The sequence below is a fragment of the Pelophylax lessonae genome, assembly GCF_965119305.1.
Source record: "Pelophylax lessonae genome assembly, chromosome: 2".
In the NCBI taxonomy this organism is placed as follows: Eukaryota; Metazoa; Chordata; class Amphibia; order Anura; family Ranidae; genus Pelophylax; species Pelophylax lessonae.
The window spans coordinates 293,621,569-293,643,367 of NC_138769.1; the positions used below are offsets into that span (position 1 = coordinate 293,621,569).

A 21,799-nucleotide genomic window follows, 5' to 3' on the forward strand; every position below is an offset into this window, starting at 1 on the left:
GAAGAATGAACCTAAATGATTTTAGTAAATGGCTGCAATATAACAAAGAGTGAAAAATTTAAGGGGGTCTGAATACTTTCCGTACCCACTATATATATATATATATATATATATATATATATATATATATAAATAATATAATTTTTTTTTTTTTTTTAACGAAAAAAGACCTAACAAACAATGGTGATCAAATACTGCCAAAAGAAAGCTCTATTTGTGTGGAAAAATTGATATACATTTCGTTTGGGTACAGCATTGCATGCCCACGCAATTACCAGTTAAAGTAGCACAGTGCTAAATAGCAAAAATGGCCTGGTCATGAAGGGGGTAAAATCTTTTGAAGCTCAAGTGGTTAAGTGAAGCCAGCTGTGATTCTTTGCAACTTCACAGCCGGTTTCCCACTGCACATGCGCAAGCTATGCTGTGCTTTTTAAATGGTCCCGCAGCCTTCTGGGACCTGTCACGAGTCCAAGAAGGCTGCGGGCAAAGCGAGGGAGCTGAACTTCTGCTCGGATCACCTAGGCGATCTGAGTGGGAGCAGGTATCTATCAAACCTAGGTACCCACTTCCAAAAAAAAAAATTGATTGTGCCAAATGTGGTAGAGGAAGGGAGAGGAGGACATACCTCCCCTTTAGGCTCCACTCCCACTTCTAGGAATTTGGACGGGTGCATCATGAATACAACTTTGGCTTAAAACATATGATAATGATAATGGTCAACTGTTGCATTTTATAACATTCAGGTACAACTTTCATGCAACTTTTAAAGGGTTAACATTGAACTCTATGGCCCTCAAATTTCATGAAAGCCATAACAACTTTGAAGTCGCTGCAACTTTAAGTCACACATATATGAATGGTTATCATTGGAAAACATGGGGAGCGACTTGTCATGCTACTTTGATGTCAAACATTGCATGACAAGTCACACAAGTGTGAATGGAGCCTTATACTCACCTTTCCTCCAATAGTCCCTTTTACACATCTGCATCTTTTCTGTATGCCAGTTTTTGGCCATCTTCATCAGATGGTGCAGACTGTCATCACTCATGCACAGGAAGGCATCATTCCGGCACACAGGGAATAGGCCAGCCACTATAGGCTGAGCTGCGCATGCCGGGGGACACTGCGAACAGGCAGGTAAGTATACTTTATTGCAGAAGAGACAGTGCATATCTCTTCTGTAATATAAAAACATGCCTGCTCACTATGAAAGCTGAACTCCACGATAAATATAAATGCTCCTATGCAGCAAGGGTTAAATGCTCATTTAGTTCCAAGGGGCTGCTAAAAAGACTTTTACTTACCCAATCCTCCACTACCACAAGATCCTCCAGCATGTAAGACTGGTTCCCACAGACACCTCCCCCTTATGCTCCAGTGGTGGGATGCCCCATAATGTCCTTAAATATGATGCAGGGCCCAAAGGCTTGTATTGAATTTGGGGATGCTGAGGAACAGTCCATTGCTGGAGTGTAGGGGAGTAGAGGACCAGCTGCTGGGGGAGTCTATGATCAGGAAGAACTGCTTTTTGTGGTCCCTAGACTTAAAGTGAATGTAAACCTAATTCATGAAATTTGACCTGGCCACATATACAGTATCTGTCATGTGTTTACCTAAGTCCCCTGGCTTTTTTCTACTCTGTTCTTCTGTTATCAGCATGATAACTTCTGACAAGTTCTCCAACTGAGCTAAAACCAGGCTGATCTTTGTGTGGAGTGGGTGCTATAAATCGATTAGCAGAGAGCTGGTTTATTCACAGCACAGCTCTTCCTGTTTCTGCCTATGTGGAGAGAGGGTGTGCACCTTTCCTCCAAATAGCTGTCTCATAGTGTATGGCCAAACATCCCTCCCACAGGGGAATCAGGAAGAGAAAATTCTAATAGGAGGTGCACTTTCTAAACAGTTTAGAAAGCTGAAGACAGCACATATACAAATAAAACGTATGTATGGAGAATTGTCTCATCTCCGTGTATCACCTGAGTCTGTTCACTTCACTGGGTATATGTGAGGGTTTACATCAGTGTTTCTCAACTCCAGTCCTCAGGCAGGGCACACTAACAGGCCAGATTTTTTAAGTATTACCTTGGGGAGATGCAGACTAGAATACTGCAATCACTGAGCAACAAACAATATCACCTGTGATGTATCTCAGTTTTCTTGCAAACCTGGCCTGTTAGTGTGCCCTGCGGACCGGAGTTAAGAAACTGGTTACATCCACTTTAATAAAGCGGATCTTCACACTGAAAAACAACTTTCCTCCTCTCAAACCCCGCTCCTCTACACAAATACGTACCTTTTTTTTTTTTACTTTTTACGATGACTATTTTTATTCCTTATGTTACTAGCATTCGTAAATAGGATAGGAAAGTATATCATATTACCTTGTTTTAAAAAAAAATAATTTATTTACATTTCGTCAGTTACTTCCTGGTTTTCATACCTAGGCAAATGATGTCATACATTTCAAGAGTCTTCAGGAGGGGAGGAGAGGAGGAGGGGTTTTCTCAGCTAACCATACCCTTTTGCCTGCATACCTGAGCTGAGGGTGGATGGATTCCAGGAAGTAAACTCTACATGAATTATTTGCCCTTACTCGTGCTGGCCACACCCAGAAATGCTAGGGGGTGATTTTCAAAAGGTTTTCTCAACAAAATAAAGCATGGAGACATGAATGGATGGGTGAGTTTGCTTTGAATATAAAAAGTGTATTAATTAGTGTTTTGGGTTTGTGGTGCTCAGATGCAGTGTAGTTCCGCTTTAACCTTTTTTCATTGCAGAGATTTTGGTCCTGCCCCACAGACGAATGACATGCTCCCTGTGCCTCCTGGGATATTCACGTCACATATCTGTTTCATAAAAAGGAGGGAATTTAAATGGAATCAAACGTGGAAACTAAAAATGCTAACAGGTAAGATTTATATGACAGGAGACCAGACTCTGCTGTCATAACTGATTCTCTCTATTTGTAAGCATTTGTGTACTTTGAGCCGCACAGCATACATTTAGTGCACAGCTCTGTGTCGTGACAATGTGACTCCCGTGCGCATGCACAAGGGTGACAACATTGAAGTCCACCCACTCAAGCATGCAAAGAGTTGGAACCTGGAAGGAGGATCAGAAGATGCAAGCGCCAATGACAATGACCGGAGTGCTGACACTGTAGCACTGGAGATGATCTTCTGCCAGGTAAGTCTGCCATAATGTGCCATTATGCTTTGCATACTGGCAGATTGTGATTAAAATCTCCTGGGAGCTCAGTTGTTTGGGGGAAGGTTTAATTTCATTTTAAGAAAGTTTTAAAGCTACTAGATTAGCACAACGGCAAGGCAGCGAGCATTTTCAGCACTAGTAGTCTACTAATTTCTCTTAATTCATGTCTCTCAACAGAGTCAGGGCATTATAAAAACGTGATCATACCCTGGTTTAGGCATTGATAGCTGGCTAGCTGGGCTGGGCTAGTAACGCCCCTTGCACATTGGGTTTCTAGCCCATGTGCGTAGAATCCTAACATTTCCCAGGAGGCACAGGTGCAGCATCCAGCCCCACTGCCTGCAGCCTGTCAAAGTCTATAGCAGGTTGAAATATGCTATGGTTGAACAGGGTAGGACCAAGTGGTACACATGTTTAAGACCCTATGTATTCAAAAGCAAATGCCTGGAGCACTGGTATTCTGCGTTTCTGGTATTTGTTCCTGAATCCATAGGGTATTGCTCAGAGGTCTCTCCGAACCTTAAGTGCACTATCAATCCACCTTAACAGGCATACCACACAACAGGTTGCAGGTGTACTAAACTTTATGGATTTCACTGACAAAATAATTATATGCCTTGTCTTAGCGATGACTTTGAGTTATGAAATTATTTCAGAACTAAAGTTAAAGCTCCTAAAGAGCACACTGCCTTCATTGGGTTAAGTCCCTGCTTCATTGAATATTTGGAAAAAATGTCTGAAGCCATGCTCTTTAGCTGTATTGGCCTAGTGTGTGCATGTAAGCCTATTTCCCCCATGGCACCGATGTTGGTTCACCTGCTCAGGCTGCTATGGATGCGTGACTGGCTTGCAGATAATACATCCACTGACCTTCTGACCTTGTCGTCTGTCAAGAGATAGGGTCCTGCGCTTGACACTATCATTAAAAATGGCACTGGTGGTCAGAGTATGCTTCTGCCTCAACACAGATCATCTGTGGAAGGGTGAATGACCTGCCTCTTCTTACATCTACTACAGCACATACAGCATTAGTAGCATGCAGTCAATCTTATCTCCCATGCAAACCATGGGGCTTGAAGCTAGAGGTCCTTTAACCTTTGTTCATTTTCTGCATTAAGGTGTGCCCCCAATCATGTCTTGGTGGGTTTGCAGTTGTGCCATACTCTTTCCATTTTTGGATGATGGATTGAACAATGATCGGTAAAGATGTTCAAAGCTTGGGGATTTTTTTTGAGGAACCCGCCAGCAACTTTAAAAAAAAAAAAAAGGCAAAAATGACTTTTATTTATTTTTTTAAGCGGCCCCACAGCTCCTCCCGGAGGTCAGGCGCGCGCTAACAGACCCCCACAGAGAGGGAGAGACCACCCTCATAACACACTGTCCTCCAGGCACTCCCACTGGCCTCCACAGCAAAAAATCGACCACAAAATGGCTGAAAACGGGTGTGCCAAGATGGCCGCTCCCATAGAAGCAGACAGAGGCTACAACAAAATGGCAGCCCCGCGAATCGCAGGCCACAGGGGGACCCCCCCAAACGCCCATCCACAGCAGAAAACCCCACCAAGGGCCCCCCCCTGCAGGATCAGTCGAGCGCCGCGGACAGCGCATTCCCAGGCCCCCCATGCGGCCTGCAAACTAGGCCCCCACCTCAGGTAGGCCCAAAGAGTCCCCCACGTGGGAGGGGGGGTAAGGTGGGGTGGTGGAGAGGAGGGGGGTCACAACAGGACAGAGGGAACCCAGGAGTGTGAGGGTCCGACCATCCCAGAGAGAGGGCCCGCGTCCACCCCAAAATCTGCCAGGGAAGGGGGGGGGGGGGACGTTTGCTTACCATACCGGGAACGCAGGCCGGCACCATCTCATGACAGGACCCCACGCCACCAGAGTAGGGGGGCTGCCGGCCAAATAGGAACGCTGCAACATCAGCCTAGACTCTGTCGTGTGCGTCCTGGCGAGACGTTTAACTCGCGGGGCCAGTCCCCGTCCAGCGGGACCATGTCGCAGCCGACCCAGCACGGAGCTAAGGCCTGCAAGCGCTCGGAAAAAAAAGACTAGCTAAAAAAAAAAATCTACATAAAAAAAATTACTTCTATGCCAGGACCAAAGATCCCAAGCAAGGAACTAGGTCCTTAATCCTGACTAGACAGATTAAAACTGGCATCCTATGCAGGAAGAGAGAGGGTATACCCTCCGGGACTGCCCAAAGGCATAGCCAGAACTTTTTTCTGCCTAGTGTCCTACTCTTGTAGGGGGCAGTATTACCCTACTGATATGAATCAGAGAGAACTGTGTCCGTCAATGAACGATAGAGAAAATAAATTTACGTTTTTGGTTTTAACATGACAAAATGTGGAACATTTCAAAGGGTATGAATACTTTTTCAAGGCACTGGACATACACAAAAAAACAATAATACAGTAGTGTTCCAATATTGACCTTGAGCACCAACTCACAATTTGTGTGTGGTCACTGTAACCAAAAATACCAATGGATATCATGGATAATTATTGCATGGGTGAGAGAAGAGGGAATTATCTTATTACTCCAGAATATTTGCACACCTAATGCTTCCTGATAAAAGTGCACCTACAGGAATTGTATTTGAAGGACTGTAATAAATACTCAAACTGAAGATGTCAAAGTTCATTCACTGAAGACGAATGTGGCATACAGTATATCTTATGCAGCGTATTCATTTCCAGTTATGTGAGGAAATCACTATGTGAACACGTTTGCTGTGAGTTAGAGTTGTAACCAGGAATGATCAAAATAGATGTCACATAGCATATTAAAGCATTCTGTCATATAGATCACAGTGATAAGGAAATTGCAGCAATATGCAGAGGTGCAAGCAATAAATACACGCTCTGTTGTATTTAATAGCATTTGCAGGAGTTAGCAGGTAATTATTGAAGCAGATTGTGGCAGAGTACAGAAGTGCCAGCATAAAAAAAAAGGCTGAAGTAAATGGGTTTGAAGAAGTTAGTAGGTAAGCAGGTTAGTAAACAGTAAATGCAGTTTGAGCAGCTTATCTCCGTTCATGAGACTGGGGGAATATATATACTGAATGTGAGCCACTGTATGAGCTTTAGAGTCAGTGCAGTATTTAAATCAATGGAGCATCAAGCTCATAAACTGTAAAACTGGTAGGTGTATCAAGGGTTAAATGGATCTGTGTGCTGGGAGCAAACAGTGGCCTGGGCCTGCCAGGGATAGCAAGTGCACAGATAAGAGTCTGGACAAGATATATACACTGTCACTCGATTTAGACACGGGAGTCTGTGTAAGGAGTAAATACCAGCTCACCAGACCCGATCCTTTGATGTTCATCTTCACCGCTGCTTCAGATTTCCTCCTTAACACCCGCCAAATCCCTAAGACCTGCTTTTCCCAGCCACCTTCACTTACCCTTCCGCTGCTGCCCACTTTCAAAACGGACCATAGCTGCAGTGTGCTAATCCCGCTATTAACTCCCTGCGGGGGCCCCCTACTGGCCCTGCCCGAGTGCCAGAATGGTCAGTCCGCCCAAAACGGGCCCAAACGGAGTGTAGTGGCTTCAGTCATCCTCACTGGGGCCACCCCACATAGTTTCCGACCAGTAGGCCGCAAAGCCACGGCCTAAATATTAGGCACGGACCCGTAGTTGCTAAACCATCCGCTCCCCCAGCCCAACATCTGCAGCGGGGAGCCCAGAGGACATCCCTGCCCTAGTCACCAACCCCCAGGGTGGCGTGGAAACCTGCTTAACCTCCCGTTGCGCACCAGGAAAAACCCGGCCAGCAGCAACTCCCAACAAGCCCCCCTTAAGAGCATGTGGCAAAAGCCGGCTCATAACCTCACCGGGGGGGGGGGGGGGGAGAGGGGGCCCACCACAAAACCCTCCAGGGGAAGAGGGGGTATAGCTACTTACCATACCAGGAACAGGGTGGGCATCAATCTTGAAAAACCACCGCTTAATCGGAATGTGGGTGGCTGTTGGCTAGGAGGAACGTTGAATCTAAGGCGAGGCCAGGTCGTATGCACCCTTGCGAAACGTTTAACTTGCAGACCAGAGCCCGTCCAGGGCTATGTCAGGGCCGACCTAGTGCAGAGCTGAAGCCCGCACGCGCTCGCTGGCCAGACGGGGGGACCCTCTGGATCTAGATTATCCAATCCGACGCCGAGTCCGGCAGTTGATTGTAGAGTCTCACAGGAACAAAATAACAAAAGATAGGAAAAAATTAATCTTAAAAAGGAAAAAAAATTGCCAGGACTAGAGATCCTAGCAAGGAATTAGGTCCTTACTCCTGACCAAGCAGAAAAAGACAGAGTGCCTATAGCTGAGAGTGGGAGTATACTCCCTGGGACTGCCCCATAGGCGTAGTCAAGCTTTTTCCTGCCTAGTGTCCTACCCATACAGGGGGCAGTATAACCCATAGGTGAAGATGATAAGGAGCTGTTTTCGTCAATGAACAAAAGAGAAAAACAAACAACCAACCGCAATTTAGGAACCTTAAGGTTCAATTTTAAGAAATCCTTGTTGAATTCCTGGAGAACACTAAAAGGTATCACAAAAAGCCTGAGACAAAACCTAAACTTAAAATGTCTCTAAGCACCAAGTCTCATAAACCATATTAGTGACAAATTACTATTTTTAAGGTTAGGATTTCTTGTTCAAGTGATTGGTTGAAGTGATTTGAGAACCAAGTGGTAATGAGGTTCTGAGTCAGTAACATCTGTTCAAATGTAGAAGACTTTATTTCAGCTAACTTAACCAGGTGTCCAAGCTGGTCTTCCTAGGTCCCATACATTAGATCATCAGTCTTAAGGAAATCGTCATTTGCTGTTTAGCACATATCCAAGAATACAGAAGAGCATGGAGTAACAGCATATTTGTCCACATTCCAGCATAAAAGTTAGATGGCTGAGACCCTGTCATAATCTCATTCCAGCAACTGTACCCTGCTGTTGCTTGCGGATCTTGTTTAGGAGCTCCATGTACTGCATCATAGTGTCTCCAGGGGTGTAAAGTGCATCATGTTTGGCACTAAAAACAGGGGGAACAGATGGAGCATGACTGCCCATAAACATCTGCATAAATTCCATCATGAGGTTCCAGCAGTCACCTGGCACAGCACAGGGACAGTAATCCACCTGGGGAAAAAAACAAAATAGTAGATGAGTTATAATCATGATCCTTTACCATGTCTACTTAAATATGCAGTGCATAATAGGATTTAAAAGATCACACTAAATCTGTTCTTGGAGTTCGTTTAGGGATACAAGATTCAGAGAAATTTGGGTTATACGGCTGTCTTGGACACTGGCAAACAAAAAACAAGCAATGACCAGGCTGGTATAGCCCTTCCCACTCCCAGCATACAGTGCATCCGGAAAGTATTCCCAGCACAAAATTCTACAAACAATACCCCATAACCACGACGGGAAAGACGTTTGTTTGAAATCTTTGCAAATGTATTAAAAATAAAAATTGAATTAAAAAAAAATAAATCACATGTACATAAGTATTCAAAGCCTATGCCATGACACTCAAAATTAAGCTCAGGTGCATCCTGTTTTCACTGATCATCCTTGAGAGGTTTCTACAACTTGGTGTCCACCTGTGGTAAATGCAGTTGACTGGACATGATTTGGAAAGGCAGACACCTGTCTATATAAGGTCCCACAGTTAACATGTCAGAACACAGACCAAGCCATGAAGTCCAATGAATTGACTGTAGATCTCTGAGACAGGATTGTATGGAGGCACAGATCTGGGGAAGGATACAGCAAAATTTCTGAAGCATTGGAGGTCCCAGTGAGCGCAATGGCCTGCATCATCCATAAATGGAAGAAGTCTGGAACCACCAGGACTCTTGCTGGAGCAGGCCGCCAGGCAAAACTGATCGATCAGGGGAGAAGGGCTTAGTCAAGGAGGTGACCAAGAACCCGATGGTCACTCTTCCAGAGCTCCAGCATTTCTTTGTGAAGAGAGGAGAACCTTCCAGAAGAACAACCATCTCTGCAGTACTCCACCAATCAGGCCTATATCTTAGAGTGGCAAGACAGAAGCCAATCCTCAGTAAAAGGCACATGACAGCCCATCTGGAGTTTGCCAAAAGGCACCTGAAGGACTCTCAGACATTTTTTCAGCCTCGCTAACTATGTAACTATGAGAAACAAAATTCTCTGGTCTGAATGGTAAGCGTCATGTCTGGAGGAAACCATGCACTGCTCATTACCTGGCCAATACCATCCTTACAGTGAAGCATGATGGTGGCAGCATCATACTGTGGGGATGTTTTTCAGCGGCAGGAATTGTGAGACTAGTCAGGAACGAGGGAAAGATGAATGCAGCAATGTACAGAGACATCCCTGATGAAAACAGAGCGCTCTGGACCTCAGACTGGGGTGAAAGTTAATCTTCCAACAGGACAACAACCCTATGCACACAGCCAAAATAACAAAGGAGTGGCTACGGGACAACTCTGTGAATGTCTTGAGTGGCCCAGCCAGAGCCTAGACTTTAACCCAATTGAACATCTCTAGAGCGATTTGAAAATGGCTGTGCACTGATGCTCCCCATCCAACCTAATGGAGCTTGAGAGGTCTTGCAAAGAATGGGAGAAACTGCCCAAAAATAGGTGTGCCAAGTTTGTAGCATCATACTCAAAAAGACTTGAGGCTGTAATCGGTGCCAAAGGTGCTTCAAAGTATTGAGCAAAGGCTGTGAATACTTATGTACATGTGATTTGTTTCCCTTTTTATTTTGAATAAAATCTGCAAAGTTTTCAAACTTCTTTCACGTTGTCATTATGGAGTATTGTTTGTAGAATTTCTGAGGAAAATAATGAATAGAATCCATTTTGGAATAAGGCTGTAACAGAACAAAATGTGGAACAAGTGAAGCGATGTTAATACTTTCCAGATACACTGTACCTGGATTTTGTAACAAAGCAGTGCCAAGAGCATCACAAACACAGAAGGGTTGGATCTGTGTCCCTTAGTAAACTCTGAGAAAATAATTTTACAGTGAGTACAAAAATCTCCTATTTTCTTGTTTTGTTTTGGTGCATCTAAAAAGGAAGTGTTACGATATAACCAGAATTCAGTAAAAATCTAAAATATTTCTGCGCTAAATAAATGTGAATAAGGTGATAGAAAAAAGAAAAAGCTGCTAACCAGGCCCCGGAAGAAGTCAACCTATGACGAAACTAGTCGGGTGGTTCCAGACGTGACGAAGCCACGCACCCAACATTCGGTCCGAGCCTCCATTGTATCTGCGGGACGCCGCAGCCTTGTCTCTGCCTATGCTATATGCCGTTACACGCTGCTGACATGTCCTTTTTATCTAGTAAGTGCAATTTTAAATAAACAGTGTCATAATTTTAAACGGTATCACGCTATGTGCCCCTTTCTTTTCTCCTTGGGACCATATATGGGCTATATTCTCATGATAACTCTCCATTATACCATCATTGGAGCCTGGTCCCTACATATGAGAAGTGTATTCCTGATGAATCCTTTACCTATGATATCTGCCTGTCTGTGATTGTCCATATGCCTGAAGACCTTAAGGGTCTGGTAAGCAGCTCATTGTATTAATTACTCACGGGTGATACAAGGATCGTCCTATTGGATTCTATTGGGACTATTTTGCCATCTTCTTCTATTCTTTTTGAGCACATTATTTCCATTTTTTCTTTGGACTGTTTTAATATAGAAATTTTTTATATCATCTATGGAATTTTTTCACTGCTTTTCATGAGTGGGATTTACAACATTTTTGAGTTTTATTATTATATATTTTTTGGTTTCACACGCCAATTGTATATGCATTAGCGCTACACATTTGTATATATATATATATATATATATATATATATATATATATATATATATATATATATATATATATATAAAACCAGAATTGACTGGATATCTTAAATACGGATAATTACCTCTATACACTACATTTCTGAATGCAACAAAAATATCTCCGAGGGTTATTACAGTTTAAGAATCAGGTCCCTGGTTTTCCATTTTCTGAATTATTTTGTCAAACCTATTTGAACTGGCCAAAAGGTATAGAATCGTATAGTTGAGAATATTTTTTTCACACACTAAAATCACATCTTATTGCACATTTTCCATCTTTATATGAAATCTGCCTGTGAGTGGATCCACTGTTTAAAGCTGGTTTTTGCAACCCTTTGTTTGCGATCCACCTGTGGACTGCATGCACATGACAAGTGGATGGCAAACAGATCCCCAGGTTGCCGACACTGTGTTCTTTCCCCGACAGCGGGGTGGGGAAAGCCTCTGAAATAGCTAGGGAAAGTTTGGGCTTGTGGCCGAACATGCCTGAGCTCTTCCACTGACTGCAATGCGTGCCTCTACCTGCCCTCTCCCTCCTATCCAGCCAAGGCACTTGTGGGTGATATGTGAGAGGAGGGCCAGTGCCAGTGGGGATCTGAACATGCAACTCTGTAGTGACAGCTTCCCTGCGCCACTCTGCATAAGTAAAAAAAAAAAAAAAAAAACTTTTGTACCTTACTGACCCCCCCCCCCCCCCAATACTATACCCTCCTAACCCCCCTGCACCATGCCTTCCTCCTGACCTTTTTGAACCATGTCCTCCTGACTTCCCCCCATAGTGTCATCCTGGGCCCCTGCACCATACCCTCCTGACCCCTGTACTCTGCACTCTTGAGCTCCCAGTACCATGGCCTTCTAGCCCCCCTAATACCATACCCTCCTAACCATCCTGTACTGTTCTCCTGTTCCCCCCAGTACTCTGCCCTCCTGAGGTCCTAGTACCGTGCCCTCCCCCCCCCCCCCCACACACAACATACAGTGCCTTGCGAAAGTATTCGGCCCCCTTGAACTTTGCAACCTTTTCTTTTTATCATCATTGGTCATTTAGGTCAACATTGGATCATTCAGAGATCCTCACTGAACTTCTGGCGAGAGTTTGCTGCATTGAAAGTAAAGGGGCTGAATAATTTTGCACGCCCAATTTTTCAGTTTTTTATTTGTTAAAGTTTGAAATAGCCAATAAATTTCGTTCCACTTCATGATTGTGTCCCACTTGTTGTTGATTCTTCACAAAAAATTACAGTTTTACATCTTTAGGTTTGAAGCCTGAAATGTGGCAAAAAGGTTGCAAAGTTCAAGGGGGCCGAATACTTTCGCAAGGCACTGTACCCTCCTGACCCCCGTCTTCTGCCCTACTGATCCCTATACACTGCTCTTCATACCGCTGACCTCTGTACACTTTTTCTTTATCCTACTGACCTATGTACACTGCCCTACCTAGTGATGACCTCTGTACACTGCCTTACCCTACTACTGACCTCTGAACCTTTGGCACCAGATTTTGCATCCTTCGGTTTTATTACTTCCTGGTTTCCATGCCTAGACAAATGATGTCATACATCCCAGGAGTCTTCAGGAGGGTTTTCTCAGCTAAGCACACCTTCCTGCCTGCATGCCTGAGCTAAGAGGAGAAGTAATTTCACAGCAAAATAAAGCATGGAGACATGGATGGATGGCGCATTACATTGATACCGGGTGTTACACTGAAGAAGTGGAGTAGGATAAAAGGGAGACGTCATTTGTTCTGAATATCTCATATGCTCATATGACTCCGTGAGTCTACCACTATTGACCTGTTTTATGTGCATCCACTCCTGAAGAAGTAAGCGGTAGCTCATGAAACGCGTTGAATTTTAAAGATGCCTCTGTACCATCATGTGTCAACACAATTGTAATCTTCAAGCATGTATTATACCATGTAATTATTACTAATCAATTTGGCATTTTTTCTATGCACTTTGTATATGAGGATTATCCTGTTTACTTTTGAATGAATTCAGTCAATATGTTTACTTCTCATTGGCCACCAGTGTTCACCTCATTTAAAGTCCCACGGCTAAATCCTCCTCTGTTGCATATGTTTATAGGGATGGAGGTGTGTCACTGGCAGGGCCGTCTTTAACTCAGGTCAAAAGGGGCATCTGCCCAGGACCCTGGTATTGTTGGGGGCCCAAAGCAGCTTGCTCCTGGAGCCCGTGCTGCCCTCAAATAGCTCTTCTGGTTTAGCAGTCACAAATATAGCTGTCCCGTCCTCCCCTGTTTTCTCTTCCAGGCAGGTTAACACAAGCGGACACACTGACAGGGAAGAAGCACAGCTGTGGGCTTTATGTGTAGAGCCGGCTCGTCCTGTCAGGGAGTGAGTCAGAGCAGCTCGCCGTGCTCCCCCGCCCCCACCCTGCCTCTCAGACATCTATAGCACAGAACAGAGTGAAGTGTTCTGGCTGTATGCTACAGATCTGATAGGTTGAGACTGCACTGTGTGTGCTGGAAAAAGAGTGCGCACACACATAACAGAATGGTGCAGCATCGCTGTGAGGATGAGAAGGAGGGGGGTGAATTTGTTTTTAAATACTTTACCACCGGAGGATTTTCCTGCTTTACGTCCAGGCCACTTTATGCAACTTGTCACTGTGCGACTAACTGACAATTGCGCGGTCATGCAACGCCGTACCCAAACGAAATGTACGTCCTTTTTTTCCCACAAACCAAGCTTTCTTTTGGTGGTATTTGATCACCTCTGCGCTTTTCATTTTGTGCGATAATAAAAAAAAGAGCAACAATTTTAAAAAAATAACAATATTTTTCTACTTTGACAGTTAAAAAATATCCAATATATTCAATTTTTGTCATATATTTAGCTACATGTCTTTGACAAAAAAATTCTCAAAGAGCATATTTTTAACCGCTTTAAAACTGGAAGATTTTACCCCATTCCTGACCAGGCCATATTTTGCGATTTGTCACTGTGTTACTTTAATGGACAATTGCGCGGTCCTGTGACGCTGTACCCAAATTAGATTGATGTCCTTTTCCCCCCCCCACAAATAGAGCTTTCTTTTGGTGGTATTTGATCACCTGTGCGATTTTTACTTTTTGCGCTAGAAACAAAAAAAGAGCAACAATTTTGAAAAAATAAATATTTTTCACATTTTTTTTTTTTTATATGAAATTTAACATTTTAGGCCAATTTGTTTTCTGCTACATATGTTTGGTAAAGAAAAAAAAAAAAAAAAAAATCGCAATAAGCGTATTTTGATTGGTTTGCGCAAAAGTTATCGCAGCTACTAACTACGGGAAAGATGTCATTTTTATTGTTTTTTTTTTTTAACTAGTAATGGCGGCAATCTGCGATTTTGTTTTGCGGGACTGCGACAATACGGCGGACACATCGGACCCTTGACTGACATTTTTGACACTTTTGGGGGGACCAGTGACATTACTACAGTAATCAGTGCTATAAATATGCACTGTTACTGTAATAATGACACTGGCAGGGAAGGGGTTAACTTTATTGGTGATCAAGGGGTTAAATGTATGCCTGGTGCTTACTGACGTGTGTGGGGGGAGGGGATTGTGTGACACAGGCACAGATCGCAGGTTCAGCTATGCTGAATCCTGTAATCTGTCCGTGCCTGTCACATAGGAGATCCGCCCGCTTTGTTTACACAAGCGGGCGGATTTCCTCACTCGGTCCCCGACGATCGGGGAAGAGCGGCAGTGATCACCGCCTCTCCTCCCTTGGTCCGACTCCCGCTGTGTCTGAATACAGTGGGAGCGAGCCTCCGGCGGCGAGCGCACGCCGCCCAGGAGGAGAGGAGTCCAGCGACGTAGGTCTACGTCACTGGACGGAATCGAGCCACTTTGCCGCAGTACACTCAATGTGAGCGGTCGGCAAGTGGTTAAAAGAGGTGAGAACTACAAAAGGGGAATACAGAGGTGGTTGTGGAAAAGGGGGGGGGGGGGTTCAGAGGTGGCTGTGGACAGGGTGGAGGGTACAGAGGTGGCTGTGGTACAGAGGTGGCTATGGCAAGGTGGGGGGGGGGGGGGGTACAGAGGTGGCTGTGGACAGGAGGGGGGTCCAGAGATGGCTGTGGTACAAAGGTGGCTGTGGACAGGGGGCATACAGAGGTGGCTGTGGACGGGGGGGGGGGTTTAAGAGGTGGCTGTGGATGGGGGGGGGGAGGGGGTTGTACAGAGGTGGCTGTGGATGGGTGTACAGAGGTGGCTGTGGACAGGGGGGTACAGAGCGTGTGTTTGTTTTTTGAGGTGGGGAGCGAAGTTGCATGTGTGGGGGGCCCAAGAAAATGCTTTCCCAGGGCCCAAACAATATTAAAGACGACCCTGGTCACTGGCAGCACCAGACCTTTCATTTTTAATTATTACTGACCTCTGTACACTGCCCTACCATCCTACTGACCTTTGTACACTACCCAACATCCTACTGATCCTACTGACCTCTCTTCACTGCCCTACATACTATTTAATAAATAAATATAATACATCAGGCAGTGGGCTTGTACGGAGATAATAATAACATAGAAGCATAGTAATATAGCAGTAATTATTGTACATCAGTACATTGGAGCCCACTGCCTACAAAAAGGTACAAAAATGGGGGAACGGTAAAAGAAGGGGGGAAAATGGGACTTTAAATGAAGTGTGAGGACATGCAGTTGGTAATAATTGTTTAGAGAACATTGATAAAAAATAAAACAGGTTTATTATTACATATAAACTTGTGTAACATTGCATCAATTGCATAGTACATGCATATTGTATTGGCAGATCATGGTACAGTACAGAGCATAATATCGAAAACACATGATGTAATAGACTTGTACATAGGTTCCTTGGTAGCTATGGGTACATATTGTAGAATCCAAATCGTAGTAGAGTAGATGCATCGATAAAAAGCTCGACGCGTTTCGTGGACATGACCACTTTATCAAGAGCAGGTGCATCATAGAATATATATAAATATACAGCAGTAGAATCAGTATGCAAGACTAAGAGAACATCATGTAGCTTGGGTCAAGAGGGCAAACCAACTGCATGTCCTCACACTTCATTTAAAGTCCCATTTTCCCCCCTTCTTTTACCGTTCCCCCATTTTTGTACCTTTTTGTAGGCAGTGGGCTCCAATGTACTGATGTACAATAATTACTGCTATATTACTATGCTTCTATGTTATTATTATCTCCGTACAAGCCCACTGCCTGATGTATTATATTTATTTATTGCTTTGTTATGATATTCCCCTCATATTCAACATGAATAGGGATGGAGGCATCTTGCCCCTACTAGGTAGAGCCTCATTTAAAGTCCCACCTTCTGAACCTCGGTTCAATTCTTTGTTTAATGATTTAGGGATGGAAGTGTGTGGCTGCAGTTTGGTTGTAATGTCAGGCGGTTTGCCTGCATTGTATTCCCTATTGGCTTTACAGCTGGTCCTATCAATATGTGTACAGTGACATGTTCTGTTTTGCTATAATTTGGTCCTATCAGATAGGCATTGTTCCATGCCGGGAGCTGCGATGCGCTCTGGCGGCCCCCCTCCTCCCCCTTCGCCCTGTTTGGACGCGGGCGATGTGGGCGGTCCTATCACGGCGCATCGGCGTCACGCCATCACTGCCGCACGCGTGACGTCTGTTGACGCCACTACGCTCGGCACGTGATTCCATCTCGCGCCCCTATATGGGGAGGATTGTTCGCCGCCTTCCGGGATGATGCTTTGTCCGGGAGGCGACGACTTCCTTCCCACTGCAAGCGTGGACGTGACGCTGGGAGCTCAACCATGACTGACTCGGGTACTTGATTTGGACACTCCCCCCCCCTTTTTGTTCACTAGCTTTTCTGGTCTCACTCTCATTATTGGGTCTCTTGGCAGTGGTACTCTTTCTATGTCAATGCCTATTGGTTCCTATGGTACTCCATACCTATCTTCTCTATGTTCACTTTTTCCCCATACTTATCACCATACCTCTTTGGCATAGGCCACTTACATCACTGTTTTGGTATCCTACCTTTTTGTAAGAAACCTTCTTTACCTATCATTCTTTAAGTCACACTACTATTAATGTCACCATTTTTTGAATATTTATTCATATTTTTGTACTCACCCCTACAGATTACTTTGGTGACTGCTATTTTGAAACCGCCCCCTTGTTAATATCTTGGATACACTTCCTCTCTATGAATGTCCTCTTGATGTACCCCATGTGGCTGCTGGTTGGACTCCCTCAGCTCCCGGTGTGGACATGTTGCCCTCTTGACCCAAGCTACATGATGTTCTCTTAGTCTTGCATACTGATTCTACTGCTGTATATTTATATATATTCTATGATGCACCTGCTCTTGATAAAGTGGTCATGTCCACGAAACGCGTCGAGCTTTTTATCGATGCATCTACTCTACTACGATTTGGATTCTACAATATGTACCCATAGCTACCAAGGAACCTATGTACAAGTCTATTACATCATGTGTTTTCGATATTATGCTCTGTACTGTACCATGATCTGCCAATACAATATGCATGTACTATGCAATTGATGCAATGTTACACAAGTTTATATGTAATAATAAACCTGTTTTATTTTTTATCAATGTTCTCTAAACAATTATTACCAACTGCATGTCCTCACACTTCATTTAAAGTCCCATTTTCCCCCCTTCTTTTACCGTTCCCCCATTTTTGTACCTTTTTGTAGGCAGTGGGCTCCAATGTACTGATGTACAATAATTACTGCTATATTACTATGCTTCTATGTTATTATTATCTCCGTACAAGCCCACTGCCTGATGTATTATATTTATTTATTGCTTTGTTATGATATTCCCCTCATATTCAACATGAATAGGGATGGAGGCATCTTGCCCCTATTAGGTAGAGCCTCATTTAAAGTCCCACCTTCTGAACCTCGGTTCAATTCTTTGTTTAATGATTTAGGGATGGAAGTGTGTGGCTGCAGTTTGGTTGTAATGTCAGGCGGTTTGCCTGCATTGTATTCCCTATTGGCTTTACAGCTGGTCCTATCAATATGTGTACAGTGACATGTTCTGTTTTGCTATAATTTGGTCCTATCAGATAGGCATTGTTCCATGCCGGGAGCTGCGATGCGCTCTGGCGGCCCCCCTCCTCCCCCTTCGCCCTGTTTGGACGCGGGCGATGTGGGCGGTCCTATCACGGCGCATCGGCGTCACGCCATCACTGCCGCACGCGTGACGTCTGTTGACGCCACTACGCTCGGCACGTGATTCCATCTCGCGCCCCTATATGGGGAGGATTGTTCGCCGCCTTCCGGGATGATGCTTTGTCCGGGAGGCGACGACTTCCTTCCCACTGCAAGCGTGGACGTGACGCTGGGAGCTCAACCATGACTGACTCGGGTACTTGATTTGGACACTCCCCCCCCCTTTTTGTTCACTAGCTTTTCTGGTCTCACTCTCATTATTGGGTCTCTTGGCAGTGGTACTCTTTCTATGTCAATGCCTATTGGTTCCTATGGTACTCCATACCTATCTTCTCTATGTTCACTTTTTCCCCATACTTATCACCATACCTCTTTGGCATAGGCCACTTACATCACTGTTTTGGTATCCTACCTTTTTGTAAGAAACCTTCTTTACCTATCATTCTTTAAGTCACACTACTATTAATGTCACCATTTTTTGAATATTTATTCATATTTTTGTACTCACCCCTACAGATTACTTTGGTGACTGCTATTTTGAAACCGCCCCCTTGTTAATATCTTGGATACACTTCCTCTCTATGAATGTCCTCTTGATGTACCCCATGTGGCTGCTGGTTGGACTCCCTCAGCTCCCGGTGTGGACATGTTGCCCTCTTGACCCAAGCTACATGATGTTCTCTTAGTCTTGCATACTGATTCTACTGCTGTATATTTATATATATTCTATGATGCACCTGCTCTTGATAAAGTGGTCATGTCCACGAAACGCGTCGAGCTTTTTATCGATGCATCTACTCTACTACGATTTGGATTCTACAATATGTACCCATAGCTACCAAGGAACCTATGTACAAGTCTATTACATCATGTGTTTTCGATATTATGCTCTGTACTGTACCATGATCTGCCAATACAATATGCATGTACTATGCAATTGATGCAATGTTACACAAGTTTATATGTAATAATAAACCTGTTTTATTTTTTATCAATGTTCTCTAAACAATTATTACCAACTGCATGTCCTCACACTTCATTTAAAGTCCCATTTTCCCCCCTTCTTTTACCGTTCCCCCATTTTTGTACCTTTTTGTAGGCAGTGGGCTCCAATGTACTGATGTACAATAATTACTGCTATATTACTATGCTTCTATGTTATTATTATCTCCGTACAAGCCCACTGCCTGATGTATTATATTTATTTATTGCTTTGTTATGATATTCCCCTCATATTCAACATGAATAGGGATGGAGGCATCTTGCCCCTATTAGGTAGAGCCTCATTTAAAGTCCCACCTTCTGAACCTCGGTTCAATTCTTTGTTTAATGATTTAGGGATGGAAGTGTGTGGCTGCAGTTTGGTTGTAATGTCAGGCGGTTTGCCTGCATTGTATTCCCTATTGGCTTTACAGCTGGTCCTATCAATATGTGTACAGTGACATGTTCTGTTTTGCTATAATTTGGTCCTATCAGATAGGCATTGTTCCATGCCGGGAGCTGCGATGCGCTCTGGCGGCCCCCCTCCTCCCCCTTCGCCCTGTTTGGACGCGGGCGATGTGGGCGGTCCTATCACGGCGCATCGGCGTCACGCCATCACTGCCGCACGCGTGACGTCTGTTGACGCCACTACGCTCGGCACGTGATTCCATCTCGCGCCCCTATATGGGGAGGATTGTTCGCCGCCTTCCGGGATGATGCTTTGTCCGGGAGGCGACGACTTCCTTCCCACTGCAAGCGTGGACGTGACGCTGGGAGCTCAACCATGACTGACTCGGGTACTTGATTTGGACACTCCCCCCCCCTTTTTGTTCACTAGCTTTTCTGGTCTCACTCTCATTATTGGGTCTCTTGGCAGTGGTACTCTTTCTATGTCAATGCCTATTGGTTCCTATGGTACTCCATACCTATCTTCTCTATGTTCACTTTTTCCCCATACTTATCACCATACCTCTTTGGCATAGGCCACTTACATCACTGTTTTGGTATCCTACCTTTTTGTAAGAAACCTTCTTTACCTATCATTCTTTAAGTCACACTACTATTAATGTCACCATTTTTTGAATATTTATTCATATTTTTGTACTCACCCCTACAGATTACTTTGGTGACTGCTATTTTGAAACCGCCCCCTTGTTAATATCTTGGATACACTTCCTCTCTATGAATGTCCTCTTGATGTACCCCATGTGGCTGCTGGTTGGACTCCCTCAGCTCCCGGTGTGGACATGTTGCCCTCTTGACCCAAGCTACATGATGTTCTCTTAGTCTTGCATACTGATTCTACTGCTGTATATTTATATATATTCTATGATGCACCTGCTCTTGATAAAGTGGTCATGTCCACGAAACGCGTCGAGCTTTTTATCGATGCATCTACTCTACTACGATTTGGATTCTACAATATGTACCCATAGCTACCAAGGAACCTATGTACAAGTCTATTACATCATGTGTTTTCGATATTATGCTCTGTACTGTACCATGATCTGCCAATACAATATGCATGTACTATGCAATTGATGCAATGTTACACAAGTTTATATGTAATAATAAACCTGTTTTATTTTTTATCAATGTTCTCTAAACAATTATTACCAACTGCATGTCCTCACACTTCATTTAAAGTCCCATTTTCCCCCCTTCTTTTACCGTTCCCCCATTTTTGTACCTTTTTGTAGGCAGTGGGCTCCAATGTACTGATGTACAATAATTACTGCTATATTACTATGCTTCTATGTTATTATTATCTCCGTACAAGCCCACTGCCTGATGTATTATATTTATTTATTGCTTTGTTATGATATTCCCCTCATATTCAACATGAATAGGGATGGAGGCATCTTGCCCCTATTAGGTAGAGCCTCATTTAAAGTCCCACCTTCTGAACCTCGGTTCAATTCTTTGTTTAATGATTTAGGGATGGAAGTGTGTGGCTGCAGTTTGGTTGTAATGTCAGGCGGTTTGCCTGCATTGTATTCCCTATTGGCTTTACAGCTGGTCCTATCAATATGTGTACAGTGACATGTTCTGTTTTGCTATAATTTGGTCCTATCAGATAGGCATTGTTCCATGCCGGGAGCTGCGATGCGCTCTGGCGGCCCCCCTCCTCCCCCTTCGCCCTGTTTGGACGCGGGCGATGTGGGCGGTCCTATCACGGCGCATCGGCGTCACGCCATCACTGCCGCACGCGTGACGTCTGTTGACGCCACTACGCTCGGCACGTGATTCCATCTCGCGCCCCTATATGGGGAGGATTGTTCGCCGCCTTCCGGGATGATGCTTTGTCCGGGAGGCGACGACTTCCTTCCCACTGCAAGCGTGGACGTGACGCTGGGAGCTCAACCATGACTGACTCGGGTACTTGATTTGGACACTCCCCCCCCCTTTTTGTTCACTAGCTTTTCTGGTCTCACTCTCATTATTGGGTCTCTTGGCAGTGGTACTCTTTCTATGTCAATGCCTATTGGTTCCTATGGTACTCCATACCTATCTTCTCTATGTTCACTTTTTCCCCATACTTATCACCATACCTCTTT

General features: G+C 44.3%; 1 protein-coding gene across 1 annotated transcript in view; it reads right to left on the minus strand.

Annotated features, from left to right (window-relative positions):
- Positions 1 to 7,924: 7,924 nt before the first annotated feature.
- The window catches only part of MED20 (mediator complex subunit 20), a 49,024-nt gene continuing 35,149 nt past the window's right edge, over positions 7,925 to 21,799 (minus strand). The window contains exon 4 of the mRNA XM_082244733.1: positions 7,925 to 8,343. Coding sequence (XP_082100859.1) covers positions 8,125 to 8,343 — 219 coding nt within the window. The 3' untranslated portion in view covers positions 7,925 to 8,124. The remainder of the gene's footprint in view (positions 8,344 to 21,799) is intronic.